Below are 18898 nucleotides of genomic sequence, written 5' to 3' on the forward strand. Positions count from 1 at the left end.
AGGTGGAATGGTTGATTAAGAGAGGTACCGTTGCTCAAAATCTAATGAAAATCCATGTTATTCCACCTGTCCTCTTGTTAATATTTCATTATTTATTCTTAACTGTGCACAGCGAGCCAGAATGTGTCCAGCACCAGGGATTCTCAGTCGGGGAGCTGACCACTTTTTGATCTGGCCTGGGGAACTGGAAGGGCTGGACTCTTGCCTCATAGCTCAGGGACCTTGGCATGCAAAGGAAAGCAGGAGCATCAAACAGCTAAGACCAGGCATGACAGCAGAGCTCCTAAGAAAGGAGAGAGCATCTGTGCTTCCTGGGGATGCCATATGGGTAATCTGGCCAGAGCCTAGCTGCAGGTTCCCTTACTGTACAATTCTAAGCAATTGTGTCCTGGAAAGAAGGATGAAATGTAACTATAGCATGTATTCCCAAAAGACTGGTAACAGTTTATAGATCATGTCATTCAAACAGTGGGCTTCTTACATACTTCTTTGCACATGCAGAAGCACAGGAGGGAATTCAGAAAGGTGTTTAAAAGTTTAATGTGCTCCATGAATAACTGTTTTCCACAGAGCTCTTCACAAAACCATCGGGGACTTGGTTGCCTTGTGCCTCCCAGTTGTCTGCAAACTCCAGGAGCAGTTTAGGGAGCCATTTCAGGTTATTTAGAGAACAAATCTTGAGACACAATCCAGTCCTTTGTCTAGTAATTCCATGTCTTGTTTGTACTGATGAGCCCAGCACTGGGCCCAGGACTCCAGGTGTTTCTCCCTGGTGCTGAGTAGAGAGAAAGGATCACCTCTCTTTACTTGCTTGTGTGGATCTTCCTGTTGCAATTCAGGATGCTGATGACCTTTGCTACAAGGGAGCATTGCTGGCTTATGGTCAACTTGGTGTCTATAAGGTTCCTCAGGGCTTTTCTGCTAACCTGCTCGGTAGCCACTGAGCCCCCAGCCTATTCTGGTACCTGGGGTTACTCCTCCTCAGGTGTAGGAGTTTACACTTTATTTCATTGATATTTGTGAGATTCCTGTCAGCCATTTCTCCAGTGGCATCAAAACAATGCGCTGCATCTGAGTGGCATCAAAACAGTGTGCTGCATCAGCCACTCCTTCCAGTTTTGTGCTATCTGAAAACTAGCTGAGGGTGCACTCTGTCCCTTTATTCATAACGATGTTAAATAGCATAGGCCCCAATATCCACCCCTGGAGTACTCTACCACTGGCTGGCCTTCAGCTGAACTTTGTGCTGCTGCCTACAGCCCTTTAACCCTGACAGTTCAGCCACTTTTCTGTCCTCCTCACAGCTCACTCATTGAGCCTGTAAGGCACAGACAAACATCTATGAGGATTTTTCAGAGATGGTGTCAAAAGTCTTGCTAAACTTGAGGTAAACCTCATACACTGCTTTTGCCTCATGTTTTAATGAGATTCTATGTTTTCCTACTGCTCCAAAGGTATTTCAGAAACAGGGGCACACTGTCGGAGGCAGTGGGACATAAAGGCTCTCTGTTGCTCAAAGATCCCTTATCTAGAAAGCATCATGCCCTTTGCCAGTTACTTTTGCTTCCCAGTAACACACATAGGCAAGTAAGTCTGGCATTGGTTTTGGGAGACTAACTTGGCAACCTTGAACGTTGGCATCCATCTGCTAGCCTTAAAACAGTGCCACTGCTTATGGTTAAATTTCTGTGACTAAGGGGTAGTCAGTGGTAAAGCTTATTCTACCACTATTCCTGAGAGATTCAGACTTCCCCATCACCAGCAAACACTCCATTTAGCACACAGAGATGTTGTGTCACAATGCATTAGCACAAGCATTATAGGGGAAAAAAAGCAGAAATCTCTCTGGAGTATGAAACACTAAGTATTTGAAGATTGCAATTTAAAGAAAAAGTCTATGAACATACAAGTCAGAATAGACATCCACCTCGGTTCCTTCTCCAGAGCAGCTGTAGCACAGAGATGGCAGCTATTACACAAGCCAGGTCTTTGTGGTACCAACAGCTGCTGTGGCTATTTGCCAGGACACCCCAAGGCTCCATTGCTTCTGAATCTATGTCATTTTGTAAGCAAAACCATACAGCACACTAATATGTGGTCACCAATGCCAATTCAGCAGGCTTAGGATAGATCAGCTAAGACAATGTTAACAATTCTGCATACAAGAGATTTAGAAGTATTAGGATCACATTACAGAGGGGAGAGTTGAAGAAAGGATGGAAAACCAGATTCAGTTCTGGGCTACTTTGCCTCACCAAGTATAACAGGAAAAGGGGTGACTGAAGCACACAGTGCAAAGACAGCTTTCCAAAGCATACAGCAAAGGGTTAAGCACAGATTTCTCTCCCTTGGGAGGCTGCTTCAATGCACCATGACAGCAACAGTATCAGGGCACTCTAGCAGCCCAGTTGAGTCCAGAGACTGGTGAAGGGCACTTTTCCCTTGTAAAAGCTGAGACAGCCAGTTTAAAAGGAAGATTAAAGGCACATATTATGTAAGTACTGAAGATGAGAGCAATAGTTCAGGAAGACATTTCTTCCCTAAAGCACAGGAACATGGGTGGGTATGTGAGTGAAAGGACATCAGATTTGCTCCAAACACAGAGCCTCTTTTCCAAGAACCATGTGCAGAGATTTTCATGGGTTTCCTTTCCACAGACAGCTCTTATAGTGGAGTCCAGGCCTGCTGAGGAAAGTATTAAGGCAATAACAGAGTAATTAAGTCACTAAGTAAGGAGGGAAGCTTACTTAAGGTGCTGAAGGAGAGATACTGTGCCCAGAGCTTGTCTTTGCCATTGGTGAAAACATAGCATACAATACTGATGTGCCAGCAAGGGCTCTTGAGACAGTGCTTACAGCATCTGCTCCTCTGAATGCCCACGATCATGTAGTGAATTACAAAAGAGGAGAGAGGGCTCAGGAAGTTGATGTGTTGGTGTATCTTACCAAAGTAAACAAAAATCCTCTTCTTCCTTGTTTACTGAGCATTGCCACAAGGCTTCCTTGAGTATCAGGAAAACTGAAGAGAACACAAGTTAAACAGACTTATGAAGTGTTTTTAAATCGAATTTATTACTAGCTTTAAAAGACATGGCTGCTGTGTTGGAGGGCAGCTTGTTTCAGTCTTGCAAGGTTTGGTGAGCACAGTAAGAGTCAGGGAAAGGCAGAACTGGTCGTTATGGGGTTTTTGCGTCATCAAGAAGATAATCATCATAACCTCTGTCAGAGAAGTTATGTTCTCAATGTGCAGAGCTTTGCTCGAGAGTTAAAAAAAGTCACACACAGAGACCGGGAGCTGCAGTGGATAAAAAAATGCTTCAGTCCAAAGTAATAATGATTTAGAATGCAGATTCTCTGCCAGAGATTGAATCTGTATAGTTCAGGGAAGAAGCATTCACGCTGACAGGACTGGTTTGACTGCAGGGAACCTGCAGTCCATGACCCTCATTCTGCTATGTGCAGCTTTTAGGTAGAGCTCAGGCTGCTACTAGCCATAGCACCAACACCTACACAGTTCTGGGGGAACCAGGGTCCTGAGCAACGTGTTGCAGCAAACTGCTTGCCTTCCTAAGGGAAGACACCCAAACCTTCACCATCTACGGCCGTTGTGGAAGGAAACCTGGTCATGCAGGCTAGATGGGTGCTCTCCACATCCACTCTGGAACAAGAGTTCCAGTTGGGGAACAAGACCATCTTGGAATTTGAGCATAGACTGCAATTCTGCTAGTCTTTAACACGCTCAGGTGTTTGTATGACAGCTTCTGTGTTGAGTCTGTTCCCAGTGGAAACTGAGTTGAGCGTGTAGTACCAGAAATTCAGTGTCACTGTACACAGCCATCAAATACTCTAGCCTTCATACCCCCACCCCCTTAGGTGTTAACAAAGTGTGCTGCCATCAGAAGGAAAATAGCCAAGGGAAAGACTGATTTCCAAAGCCTGGAAAGACTGCTACACAGAACTGAAAGGTGTTTGAAGGAGGGTTGTTACTGTTTCTTGAGCATCAAAAAAGGCCTGATACATCAGCTCCAAGAAATAAGAATACTTGTTACACCTGCTGGGTAAATGCACAGTATGTCTAAGTAATATCAGTGCTGGCTTACACTGGCTTCTTATTTCTCTAGGAAATAAGAACAAACAAATAAAAGCAAAACATTATCTAGTGGTTTTGGAGCCACAATTTTACTGACCATCAGTAGGAGGGATTCCAAGGAAAGGAGACATTCACTCACTGCCCCAAATTTTTTTCAGTAGTTTCTGAATGTTAGTGACAAGTTAGAGTGTTAGTAGTTAATTTTTTTAAGAGTTCATCATTCACATATGCAGCAAAGCATATATCACATCCATGTGCAGAATTCAGGGCATATTTTTAGGAACGGCTTTCAAATTACAAGGCTATTAAGAGAGGTTTTTCAACAAAACAGACAAACCATTGTGACAGTGCGACCAGCCTGAATGACAGAAACCTTCTTTGCTTTCCTCTAGTCTCTCAGCAGGGTGAAGGCCAGAGACGCTTGTACAGAGAACTGCTGAGGAACTACAACCGCCTGGAACGACCGGTGGTGAACGACTCCCAGCCCCTGGTAGTGGAGCTCCAGCTTTCTTTGCTGCAGATAATTGACGTGGTAAGTTACCTGCTGTCCTCTTCTCTCTGGCACCCATTCAGCATAACAAATCTGATCTCTCATCTAGTAGACATGCTTTTCCTCTTAATCAGGCTATCAGAGATGAAAGCAGTCTGTCTAGGGCTAAGCATCCTCCTTACAGGAGAACATGCTTTGACACTTTGGAGGAGTGAATATCCTCCTAAAAGCACAGCCATCTCTGACACAACATGAGCTGCAAGGAGATTAATTATGTATTTTTTTCCCATTTGTTTTAAACAGAAAAAAGAATTCAATCAATTAGAAGCCATGTGTTACTACAAATTATTAATGATACATTCTTCTCAGAGCTATGTGGTTTGTGATAACTCAAGACCACGTGCAGCATTCAAAGCTACCATCACTGCACTTACAATTTTTCATTAGAAATTATAATGGCATTGGCCTTTTCTCCCATCATATTTTTACCATGCACTGCAGCTGAAAGAGTCTGCCTGAGATGAGCTTAGAAATACATAAAAGCAAAACCTGGAGGCACAGACCTCTAATTGTCTTGACTGCAACATGCTTTTATAGAATTGGAGATTTGACCCATGGAAAATTTTAACACAATAATCCAAATCCTTTTTTTCATCATGAGGAGGATTCTCTATGATAAACCATGATATATATAGACAGGATTTCTTTCATCTACATGGTAAAAACAAGCCAGGAGAAAAATTTGACCACCTTCCCCCCCGTCAACACAGCAAACAGGTAAACACACATGTGCACCTTTCTTCATCCTACCTTTTCCATAAACCATATTATGGGCTGGCTTCTGATACACTGTCACTGTCATGCAGGGAATGACAAATAGAGAGAGAGAGAGAGAGAGAGGCGGAAACATTTGTGCGGTTGCAAAGTAATTTGACAGAGACCCCAAATGCTCAAAGCTTTTAAATCTCTCACAATCTTTCTGAAAATGTGTAGTACACCAGGTGTTTTCCCTGTAGAGGTAAGCAGGATCCTGAAAGTGTGATCCCTCAGCTCATGCCATACAAGTGGCATGTCCAGTCAGTTGTGATGTTCCTGCAAGCAGGCAGCAGCCACTCAGACAGGCTAAGCAGCTTTCTGTTTTGAAATGTTACCAACCTCATTGAACTGGAAGGAGATCAATATTCTCAAAGTCCTCTACATGAACGAAAGAGCAGAGATTTCCTGCAGCTAATTTCAAATAAATTTCAGGAAGCAATTCTGGGTTTAGCTGAGGTGTCTCAGCTCCAAAGATCTTGCTTCAGCCCTTCTTTTTCTGATGGTATTTTCTTTCAGCATTTTGAAGGTTGGGGGTGATAAAGGGAACTCTCTAGCCTTATGGCTGTGACTGTACATATTCAAAGTCAGTCAGTCATGAGGAGTTATATAAAACCATTTTTCATTTGGGTTTTATTTTTACATATGAATGTGAAATTCAGGAAATTGGCATTTTTAAAGTACTTTATCTACATTATATCAATTTCCATTACAAAAAATTTAGTTCCAGTCTTCTCTTTTTCTTGTCCACAATAGAAAAGTAGTATTCTAAATGTTCATTTCTATCAGAAAAAAAGCTTTTCTTCCTTACATCTCTGCACACAGTACAGAAGCTAGATGTTAATCAGTTCAGAGAATTAATGGCCTGTCCTAGGCTCATGGTCTTGCAAACTGCACTCATGGTGTTTTAAAAAACATCCAGAGTCACCTGAAGTATTAATCTTGGATGATGTAAAAAGGTTCTTGTCTCCTCTGTGAAGACACAGAAAATCACTTGGCAGTGGAGTCCCTGTAGTAAAAAGGTGCCATCAACAAATGCCTAAACCAGCCAGCCTGAAAATGCACAAAATACTGCTCCCATGGGTTCCTACATCAGGAATCAATGCAGGAATATGCCAGCAACAAGCATTGTACTTGTGAGCCTCCGTTGCTGGCTGGACAGATTGCAGCATGTGTGTGCCCCAGCTGCTAAGGTAAATGTTCAAAAGGAGACTCGTTATAGCCACAGTGATGTAAAGAGCAGCAGGCAAGCTACAGAGGAGAGGTAATCTCTATTAGCTGTGACACCATAAAGCAAACCAAGTGGAAAACTCACTGTTCACTCAGATGGTGGGGAGGGGGTGAGTAAACTCTGTCTCCTCAGCTGCCCTGCCTGGCACCAGACAAAGCAGCTGGTGCACAGTTCTTCACTCGGGGGAACAGGAATAGGACATAGGAATGGGATAAACAGCATCACAGCCTTGGTAAAGGTGTATGCATTAACAAAGTGAAAAGCTGCACTTTCTGAGGACTTGTGTGTCTCTTAAAACAGTAGGGTGTTAGGCAAGGTCCCAGGCTGAGTGCACTTCATACACCGTGGTCACTGGGGAGCAAACAAGCACTCCACAGTCAGGGGAGTGCGGTGTGCCAAGAAATACTATAGTATTGTTAGACTCACTGAGATGCTTTGCAAGTAGTCACTGCTATGGGCATGAGACCGTGGACCCTGTTCTGGTTTCCCTGCAGGAGAAAACAATATAGAGAAGACAAAAAAAAAGTCTCCTGTTTTATTTTTGCATGGAAATAAGAAAGAGTCTGCCACTGATACTCAGAGAAACTCAGGCCTTACACATGCCAAGACCTGGCATCACGTCTAATACACTTTGATCTAGGACAGGTTCCATGACATGCCTCTATAAGTCTGTTTCCTACACATACTGTATTACAATGTAATGAATCCTAAATTCATTTTCTGCAGCCAGCCTGCTGAGGACAGCATTGGTGACAATATAATTTCACTTTGCTACACAGAGAGTAAAGACTGCTTGGAGGTTTTGACTGCTTGTCACTGAGGTTTTCCAAACAGTAGTGACAAGTGACTATTTAAAATCTCACCTCTTCTTCTTACATCCATTCAAAGAAAATTTCAAAGCATGACTACTTTGGATTAGGTTTTCTGCTTCTACCTGTGTGTATTTGCCTACACAGGATATCTGTGGTTTTTAGCAATCAAAGCCAGGCATCACACTCAAAGCTGTGAAGAACATGTTCTCTGCTTGTCATAGCTGTGGTAGACAAATGCAAATAAAGTACTGTACGGTTCAGATTTTCCCCAAAATTACATGAATTCACAGCTACAGCCACCACAGGCCTCTTACACCCAGGAAACAAATGAGCAGAAGGAGGGACAGTTGCAGCCCCTGTTTAGCAGCAGTGTTAGTTCAGTTTGTCTTGTCCTCTATGTGTGAGGACAACTTCATGCTGAGCTATCTCCTCTGTATGCAGTTTCTGAGGGTCACTCTTGCCAGGAGCTTGCCCTCCAGGCACTCCCTGTGCATCAGAAGGGCATTTGGCTGGTGATCTCTCCCACAGAGCAATGTCAGGCACTGCCAACCCCTGCCAGCCCAAGCATGGGTAGACACCCAAGAGTACTTGGAACAAGAATTCTCTTCATATTTTGTCTAAGAGCCCAGCCAGTTGGTCAGGCTAGAGCAATTAAGAAATGAGGCATGACATTTTCCACAGCAGAGGAAATGCAAGCATCTTCCTTTGGCCCCATGTGAAAGGAACCTGCTAAGTAGAAACCATTTGTCATCATGAATGATGGTTTTCATTGCTCCTGTTGGCATTTGCAGGAGACTTTATCTGAAGGGGTGTATGCATGTTGCAGCACTGTTGAGTTACTTAAAACAAACAAACAAACAAACAAAAACTAGTGCTCTGCTCCCTACATATGGTGAAGTCCTGCAGTACTTTTCTCTTCCATGTTCACCCTTCCAGCTGCCAGTGACCCAGAAAATCAACTCAGCAGATTACGGGTTGCCCAAGTACATAATGCCAAGTGATTGTTCAGGTGCTTTTCTGGAAATTTCCTCTTGTTTCAGAGGCCATAATGACTAGAAAAAGGGACTGTGAGTGACCAATGGGAAGCCATAAAAATGCAAAAAAATCACCAGCCATACATGAGTCATTTTGCACTTTCAGAAGAAAAAAAAACAAAAACAAAAACATCTTTTACTGTATTTTGGGCTGAAACCCCAAAACAAATGCTCTATCTGGAAATATTTATTATGGACTGTTCTGATTCAACTGAATAGTGTGTAAAATGATTGTACATCCTAGGCACTGCAGGTTCCTCTCAAACCTGATCACATGCTTGCAAACAATCTCACTTTTAAACTTCAGATATTGTTGCTATGGTGTGTCAAAGCTCCTGACATGTTTGCAAAGCAGGAAGATAGGTCAACAGAAGAGTTTAGTAAGATAACAAGGTACAAATATTCAATTTGGGTTTTGTTTCTGAAAACTGTGTCTGTGCCTTGCTGTGCAGGGAAAGCAAGAGAAAAAATCCTCACATACTTTCCCTGAGCACTCGGATGCATTCACTACAGCTATAAGCAGCATATATCCTCTATCTAGGTTAGCAGCACACTTGTTTTTGTCTTCTCTACCAGGAACTTATCAAAATGTTGGGTTCAAACTTAAGCTTGCACTAGTTTCACTTAAATCAGAGACTGCAGCCCTGAAGGAGCTGGGAGTTTTTTGGTTTGGGTTGGTTTGCTTTTTGATTTTTTTTTTTTGAGGATATGTTTGGTAAGAGAACAGCATTTAGTGTAAGCCGCTCTTGACATTGGAGATGCCCTCACCAGGCTGCTCAGTTCCCAGTGATCTGCTCCTCAAATAATAGGATGGTCAAATTCAGTCCACAGGAGATGTTGTGCAATGACTTCTTTGCTGGAGAATTCTTTATTTGAGTGAGAGATGCCAAAGCTGGAGGCTACCTGTCAGTATACTGTGCCATAAAGTAAAGGTGAGAAGGCAGGAGCAAGGCAATGCCTAGCCCTGTATACCTCCTGTTTGACACAGCCCTGATACAGTTGGCTTTTTCACAAAATCACTGTCAGATCTGAATGACTTTTAACATTGATCTGAATCAACTTTTAACAGTTGATTTCCTTACTCTTGAATGATTTTGTTTCATAAGCTTCCCAGGCTATGCAATTCTGCAGGTGAATTGAAAGGCCAGAAAGTTCAAGGGTTTATTTTCTAGCTCTAATTCACCTCTTTCTTCTTAAACTGACCTTAGAGCAGCTAGGTCATCCCTTCTACCTTTCATTCCAGCACAAAATGTACAAAAATCTATGCTGAGTGTTATGCAGCAAACCCGGATCAACAGACAAGTGGTTTGAGGAAACAAATAAAAACATGCAGTGCACATAAGCACCTGTTCATATGTTATTCCCAATATAGTATCAGAATTCAGTAGATTAAACCATAAGCCTTATAGTACATCCCCTACAAATCTTTTACAGACAGATAACTTCAACAATGTGAGCTTGACCGCTCAACTGACTCTTTCAGCCCTTCTAGATTAAAGTATCTTTTTTTTTCTCTCTTAATAATGCCTTTGCATTTATTTGGGAGCTTCCTGTACAGCCTTTGTGAGCCATGTTTACTCTGTTTCTCCTTAAAAGACGTATGTTTCTGGGAGGTTTCTTTTCTCTCTCATCTTGCAAGGGCCAATTCAATGAGACCAGAGCAGCGTGACCAATGTTCAACTCTGCGAAGAAAAAGTAAATACGTTGCCCTCTTCATTAGAATGGGAGGATCTTGAAAAGTGCGAAATTCAGGGCTGATTGAGCCACGTATTATTATTTTGGCTGTCTTCTATGTGCCAGGCATTATCAAAATATCAGTCTCACCAAACCAGTTAAACATGTAACATGTGAATTTGTTAGCACAATAAAGTAAAGCGCCATGGGTATTACGGCTTCCTGTCCGGTACTACTCGCACATGCTTGCATGAAACCTTATGATGGAGCCTTAATTACCTGAATTTTACTGGCAGCTATTTTTAATTTGGCTCCTACCCCACTCGGCACAAAGAGTGGTGGCAGCTCACTTAGTGAGCAGCAATTCCAAAGTTTGTTTTCTTTCAGCGTGGTTCCCTAAGCCGTATTTAGTGGCAGTGGCACCAACAAAAGAATGGCTGATTTCCTTCTGAGATTTTCTGTGGTGGTCATCCTGCTTGGGCATTTAGCAATAATTAAATGATTTTCTCTCTGCCTGGTGAAAAGTCTGCACTCTGTAGATGTAGGAATATGAATCTTGAGCCCATGTGTATCCTTAATCTTGGGTTACTAATTTGAGGCATCAAGGACTTGCAATAAAGCAGTTAAGCCAAAGCTGTTGAGGTGGCCTTGAACCTAGTGTTTCTCAGTTTCTCCGTATTGTCTGAGAGTAAGTCCTAAGAGACACTGACTTCAGCTCATCAGTAAAAACCTTTCCCCCCTTTTCTATCCCTGATCACAAGCTTTAAGAGCTCATTTGAGTTTTGGAACACTCCTACATCCCCTTATTTCTTGCTGTGACAGCAGCATGCAAATATAGGAAGAAAAACCAAAGGCAGTCTTGCAAATAGCCTGAGCATGAGTCTCTGTTAAGCACTAAGGGTTGGCCTGTTTGAGACCTTTCTCGATAATCCTCCCACTGTTTTCCTTATGATCTCAAATGCTGAAAAAAAACAATGAATAATTAATAGCTTGAAATGATGATTTGTGTCTAGTCCTGTTTATTGAAACACCTGCCAACTGTGCACAAAATCCATGGAGGGCTATTTCAGGGTAAGGTATCTACCCTGGAGAATATAAAAACCACCTACATGTTATGTGTGGATGATTAGGGATTTTAATGCAGGACTGACTGCTTTTGGATGGTGACATAACATCCTTTCCCCCAGGAACTAAGCATGTATGTCAGTTTATCCAAGCAGTCAGAGAGCAGCACTGTGCTGGAAAGCCATGTGAGAAGGCTGGAAAGCCTTCTGACCCAGATTCTGGGGTTTCCATGAGACGCATCTTTGAAACAGTGGGACAAAACGGCTCTCCCTAGGATCCTATAAAAGTGTGGGGACACAGAGTCTCTGCAATTTGCAAGTGTTTGTGGAAACAGTCTCAAGTGCTGGAGTCTACATTCTGTCACAGTTCACTGGAGTCCTCATCTTCAGGCACTAGTGCAAAAGCTACAACTTGCAAAAGCTACAACTTATGAGAGCAAAATTAGTTTCCTAAGGCAAGTACCTAGAGCCCCAGGCAATAGTTAGAAGTCATGCCACATGTGCAGGGCAAGAACAAGTCTGCCTTTTCCACCACAATGGCAGTGTAAATTGGAAAGTGTGGGGGGAAAAGGCAAGTAAGGCCTACAAATCATGTAGGCTTGGGAGACTCTCAGTCACCAGTTATGTGAGTGAGTGGGAGGGCTGCCTACTCTGATGCCGTGACTGGCAGCAGAAACTCGCCTTTTTTCCCTTATTTCTTCCTCCCACTCTCACCTTTGAGGAAATCACAGATTCAGTACTTGCTGCAGTGGCTTTTGCATCCAGGCCTTCGCATTTAACATCCATGTTAAAGCAACTGTTTGGTCTCTGACATATGGGGAGACAAGCTTTTCACGAGGAATACCTTTTTGAGGACTTTGTTGGCCATGCATTATGCAGCCTGAGAAATACAGCTGGCATCCCTGCACTTGCAGGCTGTTGTGGCACAGTCCCTCTTTGACTGCTGTGCTCCTCCCAGTCCAAGGTTCTCTTAAACTCTCCACTCTCATGGCAAGTGATTGCTCCTGACTCAGTGGTTTGCAAGGAGAGGAGTGTGATCTGACAGAGGCTAAAACCTCCAATTTATAAAGTTCCTGTCTGGAAAGCAAGTGTGCATAGGACTGCTGTAAGCAGCAGATACAGATGAAATCATATTCCCCCCAGACTGCCCTTCTGGGGACAGAAGAGTGCAGGTGGTTAAAGGCAGTGTGACCACACAGCCTACACAGGCTACTGCACTGCCTCTGTAGAAGCTGCTACACAGTGGAAAGACCAAAAGCAAATTGCACTTCTTACCCACAGTGAAAGAGCACACACCTCTCCAAGACAGGCAGGGGATCAAGAAAGGCATAACCTCAAGAAGAAGCCAGCGGCATCAGATGAAAATGTGGTTCAACCTCAGATGAAAAACACCTCAAACTATTCATAGGAGAAAAAGCTCATGCAACAAAGGTGTTCAGCTATGAGTTCTTAGCTATATCTTCTTTGGCTTGACAACACTGGCCTAGGCACATCTTCCTCCTGATGGGCAACAAAATACTCAGCATGTGTTTGTGGATGTTTGTTCAAATTTTGTTTTTCCTTTGTATTTCTGTCTCTCTCTCAGTCTTTCACCTTTACTCTGGGCCCTCCCGTCTGATTCCCATCTTCCTCCTGAGGGTGTTTTCTTAAAGGGATTGGGATGAAGTACTCAAACTTCAGGTATCTCTACAAAGTTGATGTTACCATGGCAACATTTATTCCAGCTTTTTAATGAGACCGCTGAAATATAAAGGCTGTCTAGTGATATTTACTGGAATGTTGCCAAGGCAACGTCTACGTTTCTCAGAATGACTGGATTTATGAGCCTTCAACCATTCAATGCATCTAAGATGAGTTTTGGTTAATCAGCTAAAGATTGGGGGCAGGTAGGTGGTTTATCAATGGAAAGGAGTGCCTTCTGCAATCACAGAGTGAGCATACAAGCCCTTGAAAGCCTCACCAATTCCTTTGGATGTTTTTAATAAAATCCCACACAAAGACCAATGCCTCTGCTAACTAAATTTTCCAGGTCTCACTGTCAATGTCTCCAAGTCACTTGACCATTTCCCTCTTTGTCTTCAGGTCTCCAGGCACAAAAACAGTGGGGAAAAAAGAACTTTAAAAATTAACCATAGTACCAAAGTAGTCACACATGACCTCTGAGAGTCACCTGTTCAGTCTGGGATTTTTCTGATCACTGTCTTGCAGTAAATCGATGACTGATTTGACTCTCAGCGTTGTGGCTCTGTGAGAGGGCAAGGAGATTAATGACTCCTACCAGCCACCTGGTAACAAGTGCCTTGCTACAGAGATAACACGTTGCCATATGATGTGGCTACTGAACCAGGAAAGGCTTTGCCTTTTTCTGTCCATGTGATATGATTCAGGTAATTATGTTGCTGAGGGCAGCTACATTTCATTTAGACGTTGACTTGACAAGGGGGGATCTGCTGACAGGCAGTGGTGCACAACACAGGCAGATGTACATACAATGTTTGGATTGAGAGCAGGGAAAAGAAAACCAAACTAAAATATTCACATGCTGCAGCATGTGCACTAGAACAAACCAAACTAATTCTGTCACTCTCCATGGGTCAAAGGTGGCTGTAGGAATAAGCAGATATCGAGGGCAGAGGATTAACTGGAGTCAGGCTGGAGATATAAAGGGGAGAAAGTGACCCAGATAACGACAGGAAGGATTTAGAGAACAACTGTTGCACTAGCTAGTGACCACAGCTTTTCCAGCATTTTTGAATACCAGAAGCAAAGTGATTTTTCTGAGCTGAATATTTTCAAACCAGAAGAACTGCCAGGGGAATGATGGAGAAGCACCTCTGGGGTCTAGTCATCTCCAGCCTCATCCGGGATCTTTGAAGGGCTGCTTTGGGTGCCTTGCTGCAGGGAGAGATGGGAGCTGAGAGCCTGCCCAATGCAGAGGGAAAGTCATTGCCGAGGCTGCCAGTGCCAAGTGAGACAGAAATCTTGCACAGGAAAAGCAGTATGATGGATTATGCAAGTTTTCTCCTGGGAGGGAAGGCATCCTCTCAACTAATCTTCAACCGCTCTGCACAAACTAATGACACATAACGAAGGAACCGTCTCCAGCACTCCCTAAGCTCCATAATTAGCTTTTACTTAGGCAAATCTAGGTGACCAGTGATCTCTTGAGACAGAGTAAAGTACACACACTCTCATGGTTGGTTGTAAGTATCTTTGTAACAGAAAAATAGGTCCCTCCTGTGTCAATGTATACAGAGGTCATGATAAAGACGGCAGGAGCTGTAATTCTTCTGCAGCTCTAGAAAGGCAAGGCAACCAGCCCACTCCAAAGGCCAAATGATTTCTTTAGAGGATGCAAAGATACGTGGCTCAGTAAACCACCACATCTGCACAGATGGAAAGTTCCGTAAATAGCTCTTAAATGCCTCTTGCTCTAACAGGGAATGGATTCAGACTCAAGATTCCCACAGTCCTCATTTCCTGGGCAGCCCCAGCAGGCACTTTTTCCTTGGCCAGGTGCCTCAGGGTCCTTCTCTAGAAGGGGCTTAGCAAGAGAGCTACACATGGATGAATGCCTGCCCAGTGTAAAACAAGCTTTGCTGCTTCTGCAAATGAAGCACTTCTGGCAAACTCCCATCCTTGTTTGGAAAATATTCTGTTCTGTCCTGCAACAAGAAGGACCCATCGGACTGCGTCTGTTGATCAGTGCTGAATGTTGAAACAACATTTTCTGTCTTTTGCTGTTCAGAAAGCCAAACACCATTTGAAAGCTCAGCAGCCTGAAGGCAAGGACAAGAACAGACTCTGAATGGCCATGAAAACATCCTGAAATTACTTCTTTTTTCACTCAAGCTGAGACATAAGCAGTCCAAAGCTCTGGTTAGACTTTGTGCTTTTGCAGACTGGTGCTACCAAAAACACAAGACAAGGAAGACCATGCTTAATCTGTAGATAAAGTTGTGAGAACTCTAAAAGACAAGTTTTCCTTTGACTAAAAAGCAAATCTAAGAAGGAGGACAAACATGGTGAGCGGACTAGCCCTGTGAAAAGGAGGCAAATCATGCCCAAGACAGTAAATGTAATGCTAAATAAAATACATGGCTGATGAATTGTTTGTAGTCAAATCTGATTAGCCACATCATTAATATCTGACACACAATGGTGCAACAGAGAAACAGGTAAGGGCAACAGACCATTTTGTGAAATACCGAAGTCAGCCTGAGATGTCATCCTTTGCAAGCTCCTGAGCATAAACTTACTATGCTAGGCAAAAAGGATTTCCTTGTAAATCCAGAGCCAAATATGAAAGGCTCCTGGGGGAAGGCAGCTCCACATGCTGGAAACCCATAACCTCCCAGATCTACACTGGACTTCAGTGCATCTCCCTGTGGCTTACTCAGGTAGCCAGCAAAATGAGGAAGATTCCCCTCCTCCCCTTCCCTATAGGGTTCAATGTAGATGGGGACAACACTTAATTTTGCACAGGAAAAGCATGGGCTGACTGTTGCTGACCCTCAATTTAGTCATGGTGTTCAGGCTTCTGTAGCAGTACACAGAAAGTCTTTGTAAGAAGAACATGTGCAGCTTATAAGCATAAAGAATTTATGAATTGGATAGCAACACAAAATATTGCTAGGATTTGACGTGCAATTCAGACAAGCATCATGCTTGCCATCCTTAAAAGAGACATTAGGAGTCACTGGTGGCTAGGAATGCATCAGTCAGCTGGGCTGATGGCTGGCCTCTGAGGATCCTTGGGACACACAACCTGTGTTACTTTCATTTCCCACACCAGCGGAGACAGTTAGCTCTGATGACCCTGTCAATTACCAGGTCTGTTTTTTTTTTTTTTCACTTTAGGATTTTATATTTTTCAAAGTTAGTGTTTATTCCTTTGAATGCTTCAGGATCTAAAAAATGTGTCTTAGCAAGTTTAGTCCTGTGTGTGATTTTTCTTTTCTTATTTTTCTGTGGACTGACTTACAATTGCTTCAGCCATAGCAACCCAGGGAACAAAAGGAGCAGCAGATGGACAGGGCCTCTGGAGGCAGGTTGTGGTTTGCACAGAGAGGCACACATTTTCTGTCACAATTTCGGGAGCAGCAGAGAGGAGAAAGGGAAATACATGAACAGTATAATGATGTAAAATCGCATCTGAATTTTGAGTGCCATATCACAGCAGCAGAAGCAGTTTGGGCAGGTTGCAAGGGGACTCAAGAGGAGGTAGTGTGATAGACAGTTTTGCATGGATCACTATGGCAAAGACCTGTTTCATGCTTGAAATGTACTTTTCGTGGGGACAGGAGCCTGAGTGCAGCACCTAACTGGGGCCACAGTGCCAAAACAACAGGAATCGTCCAGATCAGTGATGTCTCCCTTTCTAGGTTGTGGTGTTTCTGCAGCTTCAACAACCCAAACGAGTGAAGAGAGTAGATCATGACACAGGCAGGGTTCATGCTAAGGAATTCAGCAGTACCACTGGCCCAGTGTCCTATGTGCTGGGGAATCAATAATAAGGAGGCTTCTCTGAGCAGTTTCCTCCATGCATTAGTTTGGGAGTCTGCAATTCCTGCATGGGACACTGTGGCAGCAGCACTGCAGGGTCCTGCACCTGAAGGCTAGCTGCAGCAAGCTGGGCACCTTGTGTGTCTCAAAGCATTTGGGCTCCAACTCAGTGGTGAGGGCATCTTTGCTTCTGTTGTGAGTCACAGCTGCTTCCCCACGGCCTCTGCATTTACAGACTGCTGCTCTGTGCAGATCCCGTGAAAGCTCCCTCTCAGGCAGCACTTGTGTCCTTTTTGCCATGTGCTAGCTTCTTCCCAAGGCCAGCCCTTCCTTTCCTTTCAGCCTGAGCTAAGCTACGCAGTGCTGACACTCCAAAAGAACAGCACTTCCAGCACCATTTCACCGTCGTTTTGCAGTGACAGCAAATACAATATAAAATCTCTCCGACTACTTACTTTCGTGCTGTGTGGTACTGGAAATCATCTTGTTTTGTTAAAGTAGCTAAAAGGCAAAAGTGATGCTTTTGGTGAGGAGTTTGCTTGTCCCCAGCAAAATAAGAAAAATAATCTATTATTTTCTCTTCTGTTGGTGATTAGTTCTGATAAACACAGGAGGTCTGTAGGTTTAAAGGATAGGAAAGAATCACTATTGTCTGGACCAAATAATGCATTTCAGTGGTTTTCAACTGAGCTCACAATCTACTCCATAAAGTTTGGTTTATGTACCCCAAGAGTCTGGGTTTTCTAAAAGAGTTAGAAACTCTTCCACCTGTAATCAAACTGTACTTTGAGTATCATCCTTTTTTCTCTTCTTTTCTCTTTCCTTCCCGCTTTTGTTCAAAGGATGAGAAGAATCAGGTGTTGATCACAAATGCTTGGCTGCAGATGGTGAGTAACCTGTGTGATTTCTTAGTTGAAAAGCAAGATTGCTATCTTTTAACTTGTCTATAATGTGATAAAAGTAGGCATTTTAAGTCCTTTAAAATTTCCCTAGTGCTCCTTTCAGCTTTGAAAATTAAATTCAGGAGTCAACATAACCCTTTGGGGACACCCGTTGACCCTTGGAGAATGAAACCAACTGCATTGTTAGGCCAGTGGATGTAGGGATCTAGTGACAAAGAGCCCAGTGTTAGGGTCCCAGTATGACTAAGAAGAGTTTCTTCAAGGGTCTGAAGGCCCTCTTCATAACCAGTGATGGGGACTCGGGAAGCAGCCAGACACCTGTATGATGCAGGCTCCCTGTACTTGCTACTTCTGGGAAAATCCCCACCCCTATCTGAAAGAGAGAGCCAAGTCACAAAATTCCCATCACTTTCCTCTGATCACAGAAGTGACCCAGCCACACTGGACTACATGCAGAGTGCTCCGACCGGGTGGTGGGGTGGCCGGGGACCACAGACAGCTCCCTGCTGCACTGCTGGCAGTGCCCTGGCACATCACTGGGAACATTGCCTTCCCTGATGCTTTACAAACCTCATCCATAAACATTCCTTCTCCACATTCTGCAACCTGCTCCAGCTGAGGATTGACCTCCACAGGTCATGCAGGATAAGCAAAATGGATCTTCACTCAGGGTTTTGGGGAAGGGAGTTTCCCATCTGGTCTGCTGCCGGCTGCCTATGGTGAGGGATACAGTGTTTTTATGGTGCATAAACAGGTCTCCTTAACAGCTTGTGCTCAATAAAGTTGCAGTTCTTGAGGAAAAAACCAGTGGGAGACATGAATGATTGAACTAATTCGTTTTTGATTTCCGCAGCCAAACGCTATCTCATATTAATGTGTTCAACAGAACAGGCTGTTTCTTCCTCAGTTACCTGCTGGGATTTGCAGCAGGAATGAGTGGTTTTCCATCTCAAAAACGAACCCAGACAAACCTATCCGAGTACAGGATTGTTAGGACAGACCCCTGGGTGTCCTGTCCCTTGCAACAGTATGTCTATATCTATTTAGATATATGGATATATAGTTATAAAGATATCAGCACTGATAAGGGTTTCCCTTTCCCTTGCAGCCCCACCACTGAGGTTTGCTTTAAGTCACAAGGTTCAGCCCAAAAGTTGTTCCTTTCTTGAATTAACTGTTTGTGTTGAGGTGGAAATCAGAAACAACCCTTGGCATACAAAGTTCACTTGCCTACCTCTCATAGCAATTTGTTATTGAAAGAGTCACCCAACCATGGTCCACCTA

General features: G+C 43.5%; 1 protein-coding gene across 3 annotated transcripts in view; it reads left to right on the plus strand.

The window, feature by feature from the left end:
- LOC135407276 (neuronal acetylcholine receptor subunit alpha-7-like) overlaps positions 1 to 18898 on the plus strand; it is a 61849-nt gene that overhangs the window by 18054 nt on the left and 24897 nt on the right. For all 3 annotated transcript variants that reach the window (XM_064642177.1, XM_064642176.1, XM_064642175.1), the window contains exons 2-3: positions 4482 to 4621; positions 17555 to 17599. In XM_064642177.1, coding sequence (XP_064498247.1) covers positions 4482 to 4621; positions 17555 to 17599 — 185 coding nt within the window. The remainder of the gene's footprint in view (positions 1 to 4481; positions 4622 to 17554; positions 17600 to 18898) is intronic.

Source organism: Pseudopipra pipra, chromosome Z, assembly GCF_036250125.1.
Source record: "Pseudopipra pipra isolate bDixPip1 chromosome Z, bDixPip1.hap1, whole genome shotgun sequence".
Taxonomy (NCBI): Eukaryota; Metazoa; Chordata; class Aves; order Passeriformes; family Pipridae; genus Pseudopipra; species Pseudopipra pipra.